At 36.7% G+C, this 18,648-nt stretch overlaps 3 protein-coding genes across 5 annotated transcripts; 1 reads left to right on the top strand and 2 right to left on the bottom strand.

The window, feature by feature from the left end:
- Window positions 1-3,750: 3,750 nt before the first annotated feature.
- Window positions 3,751-9,746, top strand: LOC125222578 (transcription factor BHLH42). 3 transcript variants are annotated; one of them, XM_048125273.1, is made up of 8 exons: window positions 3,752-3,967; window positions 4,228-4,473; window positions 5,882-5,978; window positions 7,978-7,992; window positions 8,080-8,136; window positions 8,198-8,690; window positions 8,779-9,482; window positions 9,606-9,746. In XM_048125273.1, the coding sequence occupies exons 1-8, from the start codon at window positions 3,864-3,866 to the stop codon at window positions 9,675-9,677; spliced, it is 1,788 nt and encodes a 595-aa protein (XP_047981230.1). In that variant the 5' UTR covers window positions 3,752-3,863; the 3' UTR covers window positions 9,678-9,746. The 3 variants fall into 3 exon arrangements, with proteins under 3 accessions (XP_047981231.1, XP_047981230.1, XP_047981232.1); XM_048125275.1 differs by having other exon boundaries at window positions 3,907-3,967; window positions 4,152-4,473; XM_048125274.1 differs by lacking the exon at window positions 7,978-7,992 and having other exon boundaries at window positions 3,751-3,967.
- LOC125222577 (general transcription and DNA repair factor IIH helicase subunit XPD-like) lies at window positions 9,584-14,548 on the bottom strand. The gene is made up of 12 exons (XM_048125272.1): window positions 13,944-14,548; window positions 13,389-13,669; window positions 12,736-12,818; window positions 12,242-12,645; window positions 11,759-11,952; window positions 11,461-11,641; window positions 11,222-11,346; window positions 10,716-10,805; window positions 10,414-10,492; window positions 10,251-10,327; window positions 10,027-10,135; window positions 9,584-9,916 (listed from the first exon to the last, which is right to left on the bottom strand). The coding sequence occupies exons 1-12, from the start codon at window positions 14,475-14,477 to the stop codon at window positions 9,800-9,802; spliced, it is 2,274 nt and encodes a 757-aa protein (XP_047981229.1). The 5' UTR covers window positions 14,478-14,548; the 3' UTR covers window positions 9,584-9,799.
- A 301-nt stretch (window positions 14,549-14,849) lies between these two features.
- LOC125224457 lies at window positions 14,850-17,100 on the bottom strand. Its single transcript, XM_048127860.1, has 7 exons — window positions 16,914-17,100; window positions 16,785-16,842; window positions 16,375-16,674; window positions 16,251-16,299; window positions 16,077-16,171; window positions 15,679-15,797; window positions 14,850-15,189 (listed from the first exon to the last, which is right to left on the bottom strand). The coding sequence occupies exons 1-7, from the start codon at window positions 17,051-17,053 to the stop codon at window positions 15,129-15,131; spliced, it is 822 nt and encodes a 273-aa protein (XP_047983817.1). The 5' UTR covers window positions 17,054-17,100; the 3' UTR covers window positions 14,850-15,128.
- Window positions 17,101-18,648: the final 1,548 nt, after the last annotated feature.

The following is an 18,648-nucleotide window of genomic DNA, read 5'->3' as shown; positions in this document are numbered from 1 at the left end:
TCTTTGACTATTCAATAGCCACGTCATACTTTCAACAAGTTGACTATTCAACACAATCTCCATTCTCATACGCAATTAGGTCACAAAGACTCCATGCATTTAATTACTCATCAAATAATTCACATATCATAGCATTTAAGGCATTTAATGCAAAAATTTTATAACCCGAAAATTAGGGTTTGAAAAGGTGGGGCGTTACAATTTCTCTATGTATGTAGATATATGTAGTTGACATTATATGTATGTGGTTAACATGGATTGTAGTTGACATTATATGTATGTAGTTGACATGGATTATATATATAATTGACATGGATTGTACACTAGTTGACATTATATGCGTATAGTTGACATGAATTATATAGCTGATTTCAACATCTTCAATGGCGGTTTTTGCAAATGGTTTTTCATTTATTTGTCATAAAAAAAAACTTGATTCCCCAATCTAGCTCACATCCAACACAATTGATAATCCAAACCCTAAAACTTCCAATTCCATAAACGAATCAATAATTGATTTTATTTCGTCTCGCTCTTCGATGGTGCATTTCTGGAGCTGGATCAGTTGGTTCACGTATTCTTTCTTTTTCTGCATTTCTTTCATCGCTTCTAATTCAGCTTCTCCAGTTCCAGGCTCGTGTACAGCAGCTTCTGCCCCAACTCATCCATTTCTCCATGCTGCCATTAATTCAAACATCATTAATTTACACTGGACAATTGATTGATTAATTAAACTAAATGAATCATCATACATTTACTTTTTTTGTGAGATAAAAATTAAGAGATTACATACCTCTGCGTAACTTCAAAGAGAAGCCATCTCTCCCATACTCCAGAATTTTGAATTTGTATGTATCGAATGAGATGTTGCACAAGAACACAACCTTTACGAGTTTTGATGAGAGAAAAAGAATTTAATGATTATATAGAATGGAAGGAGCAATAAAAGACAAGAAATCAGCAAGAAACTTTACTGAATAAAAACAGCCTATTCAATTCACATTCAATAGCCAGAATATCGAATGTCAACAACTCGTATTAAAATGTCAACAACTAACAAATAACCCTTATAATTCACATATCAATAGCGAGAATATCGAATGTCAACAACTCGTATTAAAATGTCAACAACTAACAAATAACACTTATTATTCACATATCAATACCGTGAATATCGAATGTCAACAACTCGTATTAAAATGTCAACAACTAACAAATAACACTTATAATTCACATATCAATACCGAGAATATCAAATGTAACAACTTGTATTAAAATGACAACAACTAAAAAATAACACTTACTATAATTCACATTTGAATACCGAGAATATCAAATGTCAACAACTCGTATTAAAATGTCAACAACTAAAAAATAAGACTTATAATTCACATATCAATACCGAGAATATCAAATGTCAACAACTCGTATTAACATGTCAACAACTAAAAAATAACACTTATAATTCACATTTTGAATACCAAGAATATCAATTGTCAACGCATCCTCAAAATCAGCCTGCCACATCAAATCCCCAATCACAATCTCTGTGTTGGAAAATATTTTCAATTCAATCAAGTTCTTCACAACAAAATGATTAAAATTGGGGAGAAACGCACACACACAAACACACACTAGCATTTCAATTCAGTGATACAAAATTTCATCAAATTGAACCTCAAAAAATTAAATACTACTAATAACTACCAAAGTTAAAGGAGTACGAAGGAATTAGCATTCTTCATGAATTCAAATAATTCCAGATCAATCCAACCTAATCATGAAGAAGAATGCACAACCAAATTTGCTAGATTGCATCACTGCATTTTACTGTAACCGATAATATAAACAATTGGAGGTGAATCAACAAAACCTAATCAAATTAGGGGAAAAGAGAAAACAACTAACCACCGAATACGGCAGCGCAATCAATTTAGCAACGGCATCAGCACCGCTGACGTGGTGTCTCTTCCGGCGAGGATGAAGCAGATCACGACGTCGACGATGAATTCCTCGCCGGATTGACCAGATCTGAGAGAGCTAGAGAGTAAATCCTCCGATTCAAGCGTCGATTGCCGCCATAGCTCTGATTCCTTCTCTCTCAAGATTTTCTTCGCGAATTCACGAACTCATCGATTTTCCCCCTTAGCTTCTTCTCCTTCCCCAAACCTTCCTCATCGATTTGAGAGGGTACGCCGGCAGGAAACAGCGATGGCGTTGTGAAACGCCGGAAAAGAAAAGGAACGAGAGAGAGATACGCGAGGGGCTGACTTCAGCGAGCAGCAATGGCACTGTGGTGCCAAGAACGAGAGAGAGGCGCAGCGGCTGGAGAAAGATAAGAGATGGAGAGAGAGATCGAGAAGTAGAGAGTAAGAAATGAGAGTTGCTGTTCAAGTTTAATTACTATGAAATTACCATTTTACCCTTTCATAATAAATTAATCTAAAAATATTTTTTGTGTGGTAAAATCTGGACCACTCATTTAATAAAAATGAGTGGCTGATATTGCATCTCATTTCTCAATTACCCTAAAAAATCTCAATTGATCATGGACCTAAATATATATATATATATATATATATATATGTATATATAGGGAGATGATCAAAACAAGTATGTGTTTAAATCCAGAAATGCAGCCCAAATCTTGGCCCTAGGATTAGATGATCTAATGGTCAATAATTAACCCAAAATACGGAAGGTCATAATTAAGTAGTTTTGGGATGAAAAGGATTTGAATACATCCCTATATATATATATATATATATATATATATATATATATATATATATATAAAATCATAAAACAAGTCATCATTGTTGGGTTTTAAGTTCATCCCACATCGGATGAGTGAGATAAGTTGGAAGGGTGTATATAATTCGTGTCCAACTCCAATTAGTTTGAGGGCTTTTGTGCGTGACCGAAAAATAAATCGATGCGGGCTTGACCTAAAGCGAACAATATCAAACTAATGTTGCATTCGACGGTCCTAACAAGTGGTATCAGAGCCCAGGTGGCTTTGGGTCGTGCCTGGATGAGCCTTGCTTAGGGTCGGGCCCAAGATGACGCAGGGGCCAGGGCTGGAACGACCCATGTTCGTGTCGACTGCGGTCCCGAATGGTCTCAGTTTGAGGGGAGGTTTGTTGGGTTACAAGCTCATCCCACATCGAATGAGTGAGAGTAGTAAGAAGGTGTAGATTTTTGAAAGTGACCCAAAAATAAATAATATTAAACTAATGTTGCAGTTAAGCATTCTAACAATTATCGCTTTGACTATTTATGAAACAAAAAGAGTTAGTGACTCCTTCTTTTCAAGTAAAATGATAGAGAAACTTTATATTTTAGGAATGAAACTAATAAACTTGTAATTCTACGATAAATATATTCTCTCTAATAAAAATGTACCACGTGTTATAAAAATCTATTCAATTCTCATATCTTTTGAAAAAAAAAATACACAACTTCAGTAATAATTCAGCATACAATTCAATGCAGAATAATAATTGACCAACTCCCAGTCTTCGCCATTATTGCTTTTCTCAATCCCAAAAATCCTAATCATTAATTGTTACTACTACTTTATCTAATTCCAATTTCAAAAATATTGGACTCATTATACATCAACATACTACTAATATTTAGGTAAACCACAAATTCTCACACACCAAAATGTTAGTTGCTACCAGCCAGTCAATTTCCCCACTCACTCTTCCAATTTCCAACCATTTTTCTTCTCTCAATTTTTTATTTCGAATTTCATTATCATTTTTAGTGTTCATAGAAAAAAAGGGTTTTTTTTTCCTTCGAGTGGAAAAAATTCATTCAATTTGGAAAATTGAATTAATAATTAAACAAAGCTAGCTATGGCTGAGCCGCCGCGAAGCCGGTTACAGAGCTCGTTGCAGGCGGCAGTTCAGGCCGTGCAATGGACTTATAGCCTCTTCTGGCAATTCTGCCCTCAACAAGGGTTAGCTCTCTCTCAGTCTCGATATAATTATGTGTTGGTCTAGTGATAGAACAGTCGATATTTGTGAGCTTTTTTTAAATTGAATTCAATATCTGAATGATAAAAAAAAATGATGATATCAGTTTCATCAAAAGTTTTAGGTTCGAGTCTAATTTAATATAGAAAATGATAAAAAAAAATTTAGGGTATTGGTGCTCGTTACCTTAGCAATAGAACAGAGTGATTAATATCTGAGGCCAAAAGTTTAACGTTCGGTGAAGAGTGATGGTGTGGAGCGACGGATGCTACAACGGGGCGATAAAGACGAGGAAGACGGTGCAGGCGGCCGAGGAGAGCGAGGAGGAGGCGATGCGGCAGCGGAGCGAGCAGCTGAGGGAGCTCTACGAGTGCCTCGCCGGGGGAGAGGCCGAGCGGAGGCCCTCGGCCGCCCTTTCGCCGGAGGATTTGACGGAGTCGGAGTGGTTCTACTTGATGTGTGTCTCCTTCTCGTTTCCACCGGGAATAGGGTAAGTTTTTTTTTTTTCTTTTTTTTTTTTAAATAAAATAAATGATGTTTCTTACTTTTTTTCATGTGTAGTTAATTTATTGGTATATTTGTGTGCATGCATTGATGACTCCACATGCAAGAGATGGCCAATTTTGTACTGGTGGTTAGATTTTGGATAAAATTCTACTACACTTTTTGAAGTTTGTTAGATTATGTGTTTGAAATTGTATAAATTATCAACTGTTGAATGAACATGGGTGGGCGAAATAGAGTGGCACCACATTTTATTTATTTTTTCTATTATTATTTTTGTTAAAATCGTACGAAATCACCTTTAGCCCTTACAAAGTTGACGTAGAAGAAGACCGTCTATCAAAGATTAAAGAAGTAACCAAAGTAAATTTGCTGCAAAAGATTAGTTTGAGGAAAGAAAAAGAAAATGTTAGAATGAGGTATAGAAAGTAAAAGAAAAGGTTAATAAATAATTTTATGTATGAATAGTAATAAGTTAGATTAATGCATTCTACAAATTTTGAAATGTACTAAATATTAAATATTTTTGCTATAATTTTTTTGTACTTATAATATATGATTTGTGCTTAGCTATTCGAATATAAGAAAATAGGTTAATGAAAGCTTGTACCAACTCCATTAGGCAACATTTCACACACAATATATGTGTCGGTACATGATTAGGTTAACGTAAAAATTACTTAATCCTCCAATCTTCAAGAATTTGGTGTTGAGTACCGTCAACTTAGTAAGGACCAACAATAATTTTCAGTAAAAATGTGTGTCCACATAGTTGTGTGTTGAGACAAAAATACTATGATAATGTTTATTTACATAGTTAGATTATAAATACAATTAATTTTATATGGGATGGTTGCTTAAAGTTGTTTCTTCCAAAAAAAATGGAAGAAAGAAAGTGTTTATGGATTTTTCTTCAAAAAAGAAGGTTGTTAGTATGAATGTCTGCAAAAAAGGGTGGTGATGATAACAAGCAAATATATAGTCTCTGATTTTGCATGCATGATTATTTGTCTTACCTTTTTATTTCGAATCTTCAATAGACGACATATATATACGTCCAACTGCATTCAATATATATACCAACCATTTTTAAATGTAACGTCTCGATTTTAAAATTGGAGGAGAATAATTAAGTAGACGTGTTTTTTATTGGTCTGCCTACACAATAGTATATTATATATGCACCTAATATTATATTGATTATTCTTAAAGTAACCGTTTTAAATATTTTTGTTTTATTTGGTCTGAATTCTAGATTAAAGTTGTCGTTGGTGACATAAATGCATAACATAAAAGTTATGATATGGTTCTAATTTGTGGAATGAATAACACTAATAAAGAAAAAAAATTGGAGTAATGATAATATTTAAGTGTGTTTTTCTTCTAATTGCAAGGTTACCTGGGAAGGCATATGTAGATAGGCAGCACATATGGCTTACAAGAGCAAATAAAGCCGATAGCACACTCTTCTCTAGAACTATTCTTGCTGAGGTACATACTATGTTTCAATCTCGTATTTTACGGTATACTATCAGTGATGAATGGAGGTGGGGTCAGGTGATTGTGCGGTATACTATCAGTGTCGGGTCTATCGGGTATTGAGTTTACTCGTATCCGACCCGATATCCGCCGGGTATTGCATACCCAATATCCAATTTTATGGGATTGGGTATGGGACTAGGGGGTCCTATTCTAATGCTTATAGCACCCTAATCCAAAATCAAGACTAAATCTCTACCATTGGATTTTAAAATGAGTGGATGAGATTAAAGCTCACAAATCTCAATAGATAGTTGACAAAATATCAACAAAAGGGTAATATCGTCATTATGTTATCATATGATAATTTTCGTGGGTGTTTTTTTATATCAACATTGTGTATTACAAATATCAACAATATGACATTAGAATATCAATACAAGAACAAGAAAATATCAACACATTTTTATTGAGATTGGGCATGCATAATATTGAGATTTTGCCTACAATATATTGAGATTTTTTGTTGCATTTGTTGATAAAAGCTGCTTATCAACATGTACGAAAATTGAAATATAATTTATCAAATTTCATCACCCGAACATCGTCGGAACATATGCAATTGAGATCTCGTTGGAATCCTTATTAAATTATCTTTAATTTGATATATTTTTTGCGAAAAAATAATTTAAATTGAGAGAGTTACGTAAATTTAAAGATTAGAGATGATTTTGAGGAGAGAGAAAGTAGTTAGTTATAATTACTACATATAGGATTTGACATTAATACCCTTTTTATTTAATTAATAATTATTTAAATTTAAAATATATTACACTTGACATTATATTAACCACAAGATCTTCTAATCTAATGGTTAAAAATTGGTCTCAATTTGGGATTGTTAATTAGTTAGCAATTGATTACATCCATGGGACTAGGTATTGAAATTTAATATAAATAGGGTATTGGGTAACTCGAGTGGGTATCGGATATTACCCGAATATCCAATTTATTATTTAAAGCATTTTTTAAATTAGGTTTAGCCATTTTGGGCTTCAAGAGCTGGGCTAATTTATTTACTAATTACAACTTACGAGGTTAACTTTTTCTAAACTTATATAAATAAGTCAATCTCTCTTACTCTAGTTCACGGCTTCTCCAAACTCTCAAGTTTTATGTATTGCATAACCAACTCATGTGGTTTTTATATTTTAGTTAATTGTTTTGACTTTTGGATATATTACTGGTTGCTTCTACAGATTAATTAAATGCGTAACTTTATTATTTTACTTACATATTATATAACCAATCCCCATATATATAAACATATACTTTAAAATAAAAGTGACTCATTTTTTTATAGTTTTATACTACAAAATAAATACAACATTAAAGATATTAGTCAATTTAAATATTTATATATTCATATTAATATATAAAATTTGAATTTTTTTTATTAGTTATTAACACCTGTAAAGAGCCGGATTTTTGGATATCCGATACGTCGGATATTGATACCCGAGGCAGGTATTGGAGTACTCGAAAATATATCGGGTTGGATTTTGGATAGACATTTATATGATTTTCGGGTTTTTGAATACCCGGTTTTTTCAGGTCGGGTATCCACAGATACCCGTATTCCCACTCCTAGTCAAGTCGGTCCATGGGGTGTGCAATCATAAAATTTCATTGGTCGGCAACGTCAGCTCCACTTCCGACTCTGACACAATCATTCTCATTTCTACCAATTATTTATTTTTGAATTGGGGAACGACGTTTCAACTTAGAACAGAATCATGCAATTATGTTATAGGTTACAAAATTCATAAATTTCTAATATCTTACAGTGTGAGACCATATTAATTCATAAATTCATAAATCATACAATCATGCAATTATGCCAAAAAAATTATGTTACAGTGTGAGACCATATTAATTCATTAGCAACTAACACATTTGTCTTATTAATTTTTTCTTTCCCATATGCCAAAAAAATCGTCTGCTATACAAGAGTGCTAAAATACAGGTATTATTATAGTCTTTAATCTCCGCACTAATTATATACTATTTCATCTCCAAAAATTGATTATTATTTTAATTTTATAACTTTCAGACAGTGGTATGCATTCCTCTTCTGGATGGGGTGGTGGAACTTGGGACAACAGAGAAGGTATATATATTAATTCATCAATTCAATAATTTCAATAAATGAAATTAATTTTGTTAAATAGGTTCAAGATGACATTGGATTGGTCCAACGTGTCAAAGGCTTTTTTGCCAATTGTCAAAACCCTAACCCTCCAAGGCCGGCTCCATCGGGCCACTCGACTTCTAACCCAACCTCCTCCAGCCCCGGTTATCACTCTCTGACATTGCCTATGCCATTTCCACCATCTCAAATGGCGGAGGAAGAAGAAGAGGAAGAGGAAATGGAAGAAGAAGAAGAAGAAGAGGAAGTTGGGTCTGACTCGGACCAAGTAGGCGGTCCCACTCCACCTAATCAAAATCTTGTTGAAGCAATGCATCTTGATATGTCCGACCAGGATATTAGGGTTGGATCACCGGATGATAGCTCGAATAATTTAGGCTCGAATTTCCACCATCTCACCGTCACTAAACGAGGAACTTCGTCAGAGCAGGGTGGCTTCGATAGGGATGTAACGATGCATAGATGGCCGTGCAAAGACCCCATCATCACCGGAAGCTTCCGATCACCGCATTCAGGTTATAAGCTTAATCACCTTTTATGTTTAGTTTGAATGTAATAATCATATGAATTTGTCAAATATTTATTTAACAAATTGTGCATCAGCCGATTTAATAACGGAAGAAGACACCCACTATTCACAGACAGTGTCAAGCCTCCTCGAAAACCAGTCAAACCGGTGGTCCACGCTGTCCTCCACCAACACCGCCGCCTTCACCAAGTGGCTCCCGGAACCGGCCACCTCTACTTCCACCCACCACCGCCGCGACCTACTCCTCGATGGCGCCTCCCAGGGGGTCCTCAAATACGTACTCTTCACCGTCCCACTCCTTCACGCCAAGCCCCGCGACGCCTCTGCCTCCGCGCGCCGCGGCCCACAAGACGAGCTCAGCGGCAACCACGTGCTGGCGGAGAGGCGCCGCCGCGAGAAGCTGAACGAGCGCTTCGTCGTGCTGCGGTCCATGGTGCCGTTCGTGACGAAGATGGACAAGGCGTCGATCCTCGCCGACACCATCGAGTACCTCAAGCAGCTCAAGAGGCGGATTCAGCAGCTCGAGGCGGAGAGCGAGAGGAACGCCAGGCGGCGGGAGAAGTGCAGGCTCAGGACGGACATGAGCAAGAGGCCGAAGGTCGGGGCAACCGTGGAGGTGTCGATCATAGAGAGTGATGCATTGGTGGATATTTCATGCGTGGATAAAAGTGGATTGTTGCTGGATTTGATGCAAATGCTTCGAGATTTAGGTTTACATGTCACCACTGCTCATTCTTCCATCAATAATGGCACTTTCAATGCTGAATTGAGAGCTAAGGTAACATTAATGTTCAATTTTGACACACGACAAAATCCATCGATGGGGAAGTCGGGTCGGTCTCACCCGACTTCCTCACGTATTGATCACACAAAAACTTATGCACGAACATCTTTCTTTCAGGTGGTGGAGAGTGCACACGGCCGGAGACCGAGCATCACAGAGGTGAAAACAGCGATAAGTGTACTTATCTAACTATTGTATATTAATTTCACTTCAATGATAAAAACTAATAAAAACTAATGGAGTAATATAACTATGTAGAATGTAAAATTTTAAAACCAAAAAAAAAAGTTTATACCAAATTGAAAATTTGATCAAAACACCATTTCTTCAACTCCATTGACCATCTTCTCCAAGTCTTCTTGTGAAAGAAGGGTTCTTTTACCCATCGCTCCACTCTTATCGTACGGCTGAGCCATCTTCCTCAAGAACTGCACGTATCGGGTGATAAAAATTTACTCGTTTTATTTGAACAGCATAAGAAAATACAGAGCATAAGCCTAATATTGAGAATCACCACTCGGTTAAGGTTCAAGCATACCTCTCGTGCAATATGCACAGCCATGTCGGTACTCAAGTTCAGATGTGCATCGCGTAGATGTGAAAGTATCCAACTAGGCAGCTTCGAGCGCTTGTCGTGACGACTATATCTAAAAGCACAAACAATCAATAAAGACACATCAAACATTCTGTAAATTGCCGAAGATTTTTTCTAGGTGGAGAAATATTCTATGGGGGCAGAAACAAGGATAAAGATTAGTGAACCTCTTGTCAGCGAAAATCATCATCCCATAATCTGCTTTTGACCTGATAACTCGTCCGACACATTGGGCAGCTTGCCTCTGAGTAAGTATACGCAAAATGATCGATCATATACTAGCACAGATCAAGATTATATATTTAAGGAAATAATGGGTGCTGAAAGTACCAAAGCATCGAATGTCAAAAAATCACCCTCCTTTATCTGGAAAGTTTCCCGTAAATACTCCAATCGTGCTAGTAATATTCTGCAACATTTGAAGAGTTTAGCATACGGTAGAATCTCACGACAATCATAATTAAATACTAGTAGAATAAGTGAGGGTCTGTTCTAGAATGCATTAATTCAATCTGATTGCGAATAAATACTACTCATAATAGACAGCGATAACCATTAAATACATAATCCAGGCCTAAAACGGTTGCAAATCAATTTTAGTAGGCAGAAAAAGGTCATAACAGCTAACCAACCTGCTCAATGTATACTGAAATGGGATGCCAAACATGATAACAAGTCGGCCATAATGTCTATCAAAATCTATACCTTCTGCTACTTTTCCCCTGCAATCAAATGTGGTAATGATTATGATGTGTTCATGAAGGAAAATTAGGTTAAATTCATAACCTGTAAATAAGCAGAATGTATTCTCAGCACTAGCCAGTGCATTACAGTTTTGACATCTATGGATAAGATGACAAAATAAAGACACTCAGCAACAATGTTTAATCACACAAATCGGTAGAAACCACCATCGTATACGATATCATCCTTAACCAAAATACATTATAGGTAATGCCGCGCAAGATGTAATCTTTTATTAAAGTTTATTTAGTCATGCATCACTTCTTCTCCTCCAACAACGAGTGACCACTGCTACTGGAATTCTACAATTGTCTGGATGAGGAAAAGAAATAACATTCATAGATACCCCTCACGCAAGTGCTAGAGCATAGAAGGCACAACAGAAAAAAAATACCTGGCTACTGAGAAAAAGACGGCACCTCTTCCAGAATCACAAGCGATACGATAATTGTCTAACGCAAGTGTAGTTTCAACAACATCATGGGTCTCTATGAAAACCAGTTTATGTTTCATAATTTCCTGCACCACATTCAAAACGAAACTTTTACAAAACAAAGCCTCAAGGAAGGTACCAACAACTAACTTGAAAGTTTATACTGGAATTTCCAGGAAACATTGTACGAGGATGATTACCTTTAGAATGCCAGATTCATTCCAACTACTAACAATTCCATCCATGTAAGAATAACTGACAAAAAAGCACACGATTCCATCTGGAACAACAGATGCCATTTCCAGCAAAAGTTTGCCATAATTTTTCTCTACACCAGGGTCACTTCTAAGATCATATTTTGTGCTCACTGGAAGCTGATCACTGAAATAAAACATGAAAAAAGAGGAAGAGTTAATGCAACAGCCAGAGCAAAATTTGGTGTTGGATTAAAACAGATTTTAGAGGTATCATAAGCATAGAACCTCCTTAACTAGTTACCTTCCACGAGTGAGAACCATTGGGCATATGCAATCCCTAGTTAAGGATATTGTAAAGCTTCGGCTCACCACAGGATTGAAATTGAGAAGACGGGGGTATAGATCAATGGGGCTCAGTGTCCCAGATGTAATAACAACTGACTGAAATCGCTCAAATACAGGCTTTATGGCAAGAGAAGCATCATGACAACAAAGCTGAAAACCAATATGATTTGTGAGAAAGAATGCTGAAAATCACTAAACAGAACAAATAATTAGTCATTGAGCACTAAAGTATACAGAAATGCTATGATTCCGTTTAAAGATGCCCAGCACAACATGTCAACATCTGATGTCTGAACATTAGTAGATTGGGAAAGTTCTCGAAGAACAAATCATTGCACATAAAGGTCTCAAATCTGCTACCACCTAGTAACACTTATCCAAACCTACAAAAGGAGGGTATTGAATGTTTCTTCTCCGGCATGCTATAAAAGCTATATACCTGAAGAACAGGATCAGGTATGTGTGGCATCCTTTCATCAAAAGGTTCAATTATAATAGAAAATCCACGAGTGTAGGTCCCCACAAGAGTTGCCAGATCACAGATTGTTTGGATGTGGAGAAATTCATCTGTGTCGGTAATCTCCAAGGTTAACATAAGAGAGTGAAGTCGATCATAACAAAACTTCAGCATTTTCTGGTCAATTCCTACTTGTGAATTGATTGATGCAACAAATGTAACAGGCCCCTCCTTCTCAACATTTTCCGTTTGCATTCGCCCTTTAAGATATTGTACAAACCTACGCAAAACTGACAAAAAGTGCTCTGCGCGCCTTATATTTCCAGGTACTGCTTCCTTTAGTATGTCATCAGGCAAGGCAGGATTTGCTAGCCATGTGTCACCATCTACAAGGAGAGAAGAGAAGTTAATGTCAGAATCACCTATGGAGATATTTCATGCAAAAAATTAAGTGAATACCAATTTACTCAACATACTAGGAAGGTCCCCCCTTTGTGCCAAACCATCAACAAGCCTGTTGTACTCTGCACGCAGTCGACCAGCATCGGTTGCCTTTAACCTTCCTACCATGTTAGAATAAAGTTAAGATGAAAGAATATTCAAAGGTGAAGTTTCCGGATATCCTCATAGGACGAATGAGTGGTCATCACTCATTACACACTTACAGGAGGAATAATACCAAAACTTTTATGCAGAACAGTGAAAGAATTTAGATTCAGATCAAGTCTTGTATCCATAACTGCTTCAGATCAATTCTGTAATCCATGGTTGTTTTGGTAAGTAATTTGTTTTTCCTCATAGGATCGAAAGTGGTCATCATCCATATGCAGTATATATTGTACTATAATATAGCTAATGTGACTACTAAAAAAAGCAAAGTTCAAATGGCATATGGCATAAGGACTAAGGAGACACTTCATATATGCAAACTGATAATTTGAACATGGAGTTAGCTCTCCAAACCACCTATGCTACGCAAAACATTTAAAAACGCTACACAGAAATCAAATGTCATATGGCATAAGGAGACACTTCTAATCCATAAACTGATAACTTCAGTTGTCGCGGTCTTTAATTTGAACATGAAAGCTATCACCATCAGTATATAAAGACAAATGAAAGCACATACCTCTCAATCTCCTGGGACATCCTACTCAGATTCCGTGACGCCCCATCAAGTGTCTGCGTCCTCACATTAACACTTAGTGCCTCAATGCACACATTGTCAATATTATGGGCCTCATCAAACACCACAACGGTCTCCCTCTGCATCTCCTTCGATATGATCCCAGCAACTTTCGGATCAAGCAGGTACTGATAACTATATACCACTACATTTGCAAATTGAACCATACGGCGTGCTAGAAAGTACGGGCACCACCCTTTTTGCTTCCCAAACACCCTTAAATCCTTCAGCAGCAATACAAAAAAAATCAAGATACATTTTACCATTTTTGTTCTAACAGTTCACCAGAGAATCAGATGCAAACCACAATTCAAAACACATTTCCATCAGTTCAATCCAAGACAAATCAATAGCGAAAACACCTTCTGATTCAATCAAAAATCATAAATTCGTACTCCCAATCAAACTTAAAATGACCAAACATACAATTCTCAGAAGATCGAAGAGTGCAAAAGGCAACATTTTCATCAACCAAACCAAAAAAGGGGGAAAAAAAACCTGCAACGTATAAACTCCAGGAGGCAACACCGCATCAGAAGCAGCCTTCTCATAGCTCTCGAAAAAATCACACTTCGGAACATCAGGATTCTCAATCGCAGTTGCCCTAACCCAGCTCGCCGTGAGCTTCCTACAAGCAGCATCCACCGAATCGCGATTCTCCGCCGAGACAACGCGAGGATTGACGCACAAGTTCTTCCTCGACGAGAGCCCCAACGCCAGAATCCTCGCCGACGGCCCCAATTCCTTCACCTGAAAATCGTGCAGAAACCTCAATTCGGCTAGGGTTTTCTCCATCTCGTGCACCGTGCGGGTGCAGTAGAGGAGCTTCACCGGATTGGCCGGCTTGGCGAGGACGTAGCTGGTGATCAGAGAGAGGAGCGCGATTGTTTTTCCGGTGCCGGTCGGCATCTCGAGAAGGCAGTGGCCCTTGGCGTCGAGGGCGCGCTTCAGCTCCAGCATATACGAGTACTGCTCCGGGTAGATGTTGTCGTACGGAAAGTATACGGTTATGTCTTCGATTTGGAACTTCATCTTCGCCGGCGCCGGTTTTCCAGAGAGGAAATGCCGTCGTTTTGATTTTGGAAACTGCTGATATTACTCTCCAAATTCAATATCTCTTCAATTTTCAATTTTTCACAATTATTTTATTTTTGCATATTTTTTCTTTTTAGTACTCCCTTCGTTCCCCATAATAATTGAGGCAAAACTTTTCGACACTGAGTTGTGTTAGGTGAGTTAAGTAAAGAGAGAATAAAGTAGAAAAAAAAAATAGAGAGATGAAGAGAGAAAAAAGATTTGTTGACTTTTACTAAAAAGGAAAATGACTCTATTACTATGGAACGGACAGAAATGGAAAAACGCCCCTGTTACTATGGAATTAAGAGAGTAATAATTTTTGAGATATTAGAATCAAAATAAATACTATATAAATAAATAAAATAATGCAAACGTGAACTAAACGAGAGTGGCATTCGACGTTCACAAATGGTGCTCACATTAAGTATGTAAGATTATCGTATATGTCGTAGTACTATCTATTTCTACCTTCTTCCCCCTCTATTCATACAAACATGCACAACATTTGTGAAATCTGCAGCCGCAAAAAGCGAAAAGAAGGCTGTTTCATTGCTCTACAGACTACAAACTCTAGCCCGAACTGCCCTATCTGCACAGCATCGCAATTCAATCTTCTGCTGGTGACGCCCTCACGGCCAAGCCCTTGATAGTGTGTCGACATTGAAACCTGCGACATCAACAAGCTTGTCTTCAATAGAGAGTTATAGCATCTAGGAAGGCGAACGATTGCTTTCTTGGAGGGAAAGGATACAAGAATATAGATAGACTGTAAGCGCAGAGCAAATGCAATACCAAATCAGAAACAAGTTTTTAGCAGAGCAGAGTGCAAAATCGAAGAGATTTGGGTAGCCAAAACCCATTTCAAACTCATCATTCATCGAAGCCATCAATGCACGAGATATATAAACCATAGAGTTACATTCTCATAGTAATGGATTATCGCTAGAATTTCAGAGGGATGAACGACTCAAGAGACTGCAATGCATGCTTGGAAATTAACAAAACATGGAACAATGGAAGCTATTGCAGTCTGCAGATGAGGAGAGATCTTTTTTTTTGTAATGAATCAAAGACGAACATGCACTAAACACAGTTTGTTACCAACATTACTTAATCTCAAAACCATTGACATGAAAACCGCAGTTTGATCTCTTACCAGATCAAATCGGTTGATGGAGAGTGCTGCAAGTCGACTGAGCTAGCAAAGTCATTATGTTGAGGATTCATTTCCGGATTCTGGGTTCTGCACCTGAATCTCAATCTAAAAGGCTTGGTCTGTAACAAATACATACAAAACAATATACCATCATATCAGCAAAGTATAGAATGTGCTACACCGGAGCCTCTTAGGCTATAAACACAGCCCCAACTTCTTATTATACACACAAAACAGCCTCATGATTCAAAACTTGATATCTCATTGTTATAAACAATGTGGACAGAGTCAGGTGCATAAATCTTAAGTTCTTAACCAGAATCTAACACACTATACAATTAGATTAATTAAGCTGCAGGGCTTAAAGAAAAATCAGTAAACTTGAAGCTTTTTTTTACCTTTCTATTTGGTCGAAACTCACGCTTGGGAAGAAAGTGCAGAGGCAGATTAAGGTAAGAGGGAGCTTTCACCAAGAGAAATAATTTTGTAGGACCTATAAAGAGGCAAAAATCATGAACAGAAACACAACTTTTGCAGCAATCAATGAAACAAAGAGCAGTGATCTCAGTTACCAGGATAAGAATCCGATCCAACACCCTTCGATATCATCATACGAATCGCCTATCAAAAAAAAAAACATATGAATAAAATTGTATGACAAAAATCAAATTTTAAGCCAAATGAAACTGCCACAACCTTTCTAGACAGCGTTTCTGCAGTTTTACTTCGACTGAAACCCTCCAAAAACGGCCTCCCATTTGAGAAATTCAATTCAAAGATGTGCAAAGGCCTTAGAGGACTAGGTCCAAGAACCAGAGAGATTTTATCAACATTTGGAACTTCAGCAACCAACAACTGAAGTGCAGCCTTGAGATTCGATACACACCCCATCAGTTTCTCCAACCTTCTTATCCCCAATTTCACTTCCCTTTTTCTGGCAGCTAGCTTTCTCCTTATCAATGGCGCCTTCGGTTCACTCTCCGCGAGCTCAATTTCCTAATTTGTAGCAGAATTAGAAACTTCAGTTACCGGCTACGTATTTTGGGGATGAACAAATTGTAAATTGGGATGAAGAAAAAAAATGAAATCTTATCTAAATTAATCACCAGTTCCTTGAATTCGGTCCGCAATCCATCGAATTCGAGCGTGATGTCCTGGAGTAATCTGCCAAAAACAGCAACATTGATTAGAAATTGGAATTAGGGTTGGGATTTTGCTGAAATTTATGGAATTACGAGGGGATCTGCTGGTGCATGAAGAGAATGAAGCCGACTATGTCGGTGACGAGATGGAAAATGGTGGAGCAGTCGATCGCGTCGGCGGCGGCGTCGATGTTTGTGTACTCGATGCCTGAGATTCCTCCGCTTTCATCCATGGCGACGGAAAATGAAGTCGCAGAACGGCGTCGAATTAAACGGAGAACAAGAGTTCTGTTTTTGCTCTTTTTCGAATTTTATTAAGGCGGGTAATATAATTCAATTTTGAAGACAAACAAAAATAAGTACTAACTTTTTACATTTTCCACCGAGAAGAAGAGAGGTAAAATATCTTCTCAAAATGAAAAAAAGATATAATATCTCTCTAAATATATAAATTTTATCAAGAAGAGATGAATATGATAGTTACTTCTCTTTACCTTTTTATTTATCTTTTTTCTTGGAGATGTTCTAATTAATTTGAATTAGTATTATTCTTTCAATGATTGCATTAATCTAAAAATTAAAATCGTAATTGATGTTTAAAAAATGCATGAATTTTTTTAAAAAAAAATTGCATGAGTTGTTAAATTATTTATAATTTGTGTTTGAATAAGATTTTTCCCAAGTTAAATTTGACATCCCAAACTCAAATTAATTTTCTGCTATCATTTACTACCCCCGTCCATCAAAATTTGTCCTATTTTCCCATTTTCGTCCGTCCCCTAAAATTTGTCTCATTTCACTTTTACCATTTTTGGTTGTGGACCTCATATTCCACTAATTCTAGGCCTGAAAATTTAATCTGCGGGTTTCGGGTATTCCCGACCCGGTCCCAATACCCGACGGGTTTTGGGTACCCGAAACCCGAAATTATGGGTTCGGGTACGGATTTGGGTAGTTAATGTTAGGATTTTTCGGGTTTAGGGTACCCGAAATCCGTATTAGGGTACCCAAATAATACCCGATTAATTATGCATATGTGATAAATATTTTTATTTAGTATAGGGCTTATGGCCCATAGGATAAATCTAGGATAACTTTATTTAATCACATGTAGATTTATAAATTTTTTGTGTGCCTCACTTTTTCAAGTTTCATTCACGCCATTGTTGCTGCTCTCTTTTGGCCATTTGCTCTCTTCTTTACATTCGTGTTCGGTTCATGTTGCATTATCTATGTTCTTACTTGTTATCTTTTGAAAATATATAGTTAATTAGTTATGCTTTCTCCATTTTATTTACATGTTAATTTAATGTCTTAAAAAATTATTTTAATCTCTTTTATGTTTCAATTTATACCAAAAAAAAAATTAATTTTAAAATTAAGTAGTGTCTATTTGTCTAATGTCTATTTTATATAATATAGAATTATAGTCAATAAATAGTATAAGTATTGTGTGATTTTTTAATAATTTATATTCTCATCACAATTTAATTTATTATAAAAGAATAAATTTTAAATATAATAATTCCGAGTTTATGGGTACCCGAATAGTTGCGTTCGGGTACCCGCATCGGGTATTAGGGTACCCGAATTCACATACGGATCGGGTATTGGGTATGATATTTTTGAGATTTTGGGTTCGGGTACCCGAATTTTTGGGATTGGGTACCCGCGGGTACCCGAATTTACACCCCTAACTAATTCATGTTAGAGTTTGTATACTAGAAATCACGTTTCGAGTGATTGAATACTGTAAAGTCTCTTATTTTATTTTCCAATGAATAAAACAGATTATTTTTTCATAATGTTGTTATGTTTTACATTTAAT

This window comes from Salvia hispanica, chromosome 4 (genome assembly GCF_023119035.1).
Source record: "Salvia hispanica cultivar TCC Black 2014 chromosome 4, UniMelb_Shisp_WGS_1.0, whole genome shotgun sequence".
In the NCBI taxonomy this organism is placed as follows: domain Eukaryota; kingdom Viridiplantae; phylum Streptophyta; class Magnoliopsida; order Lamiales; family Lamiaceae; genus Salvia; species Salvia hispanica.
Note: the sequence above shows the minus strand (reverse complement) of the source record. Positions and strands in the feature narration are given on the sequence as shown.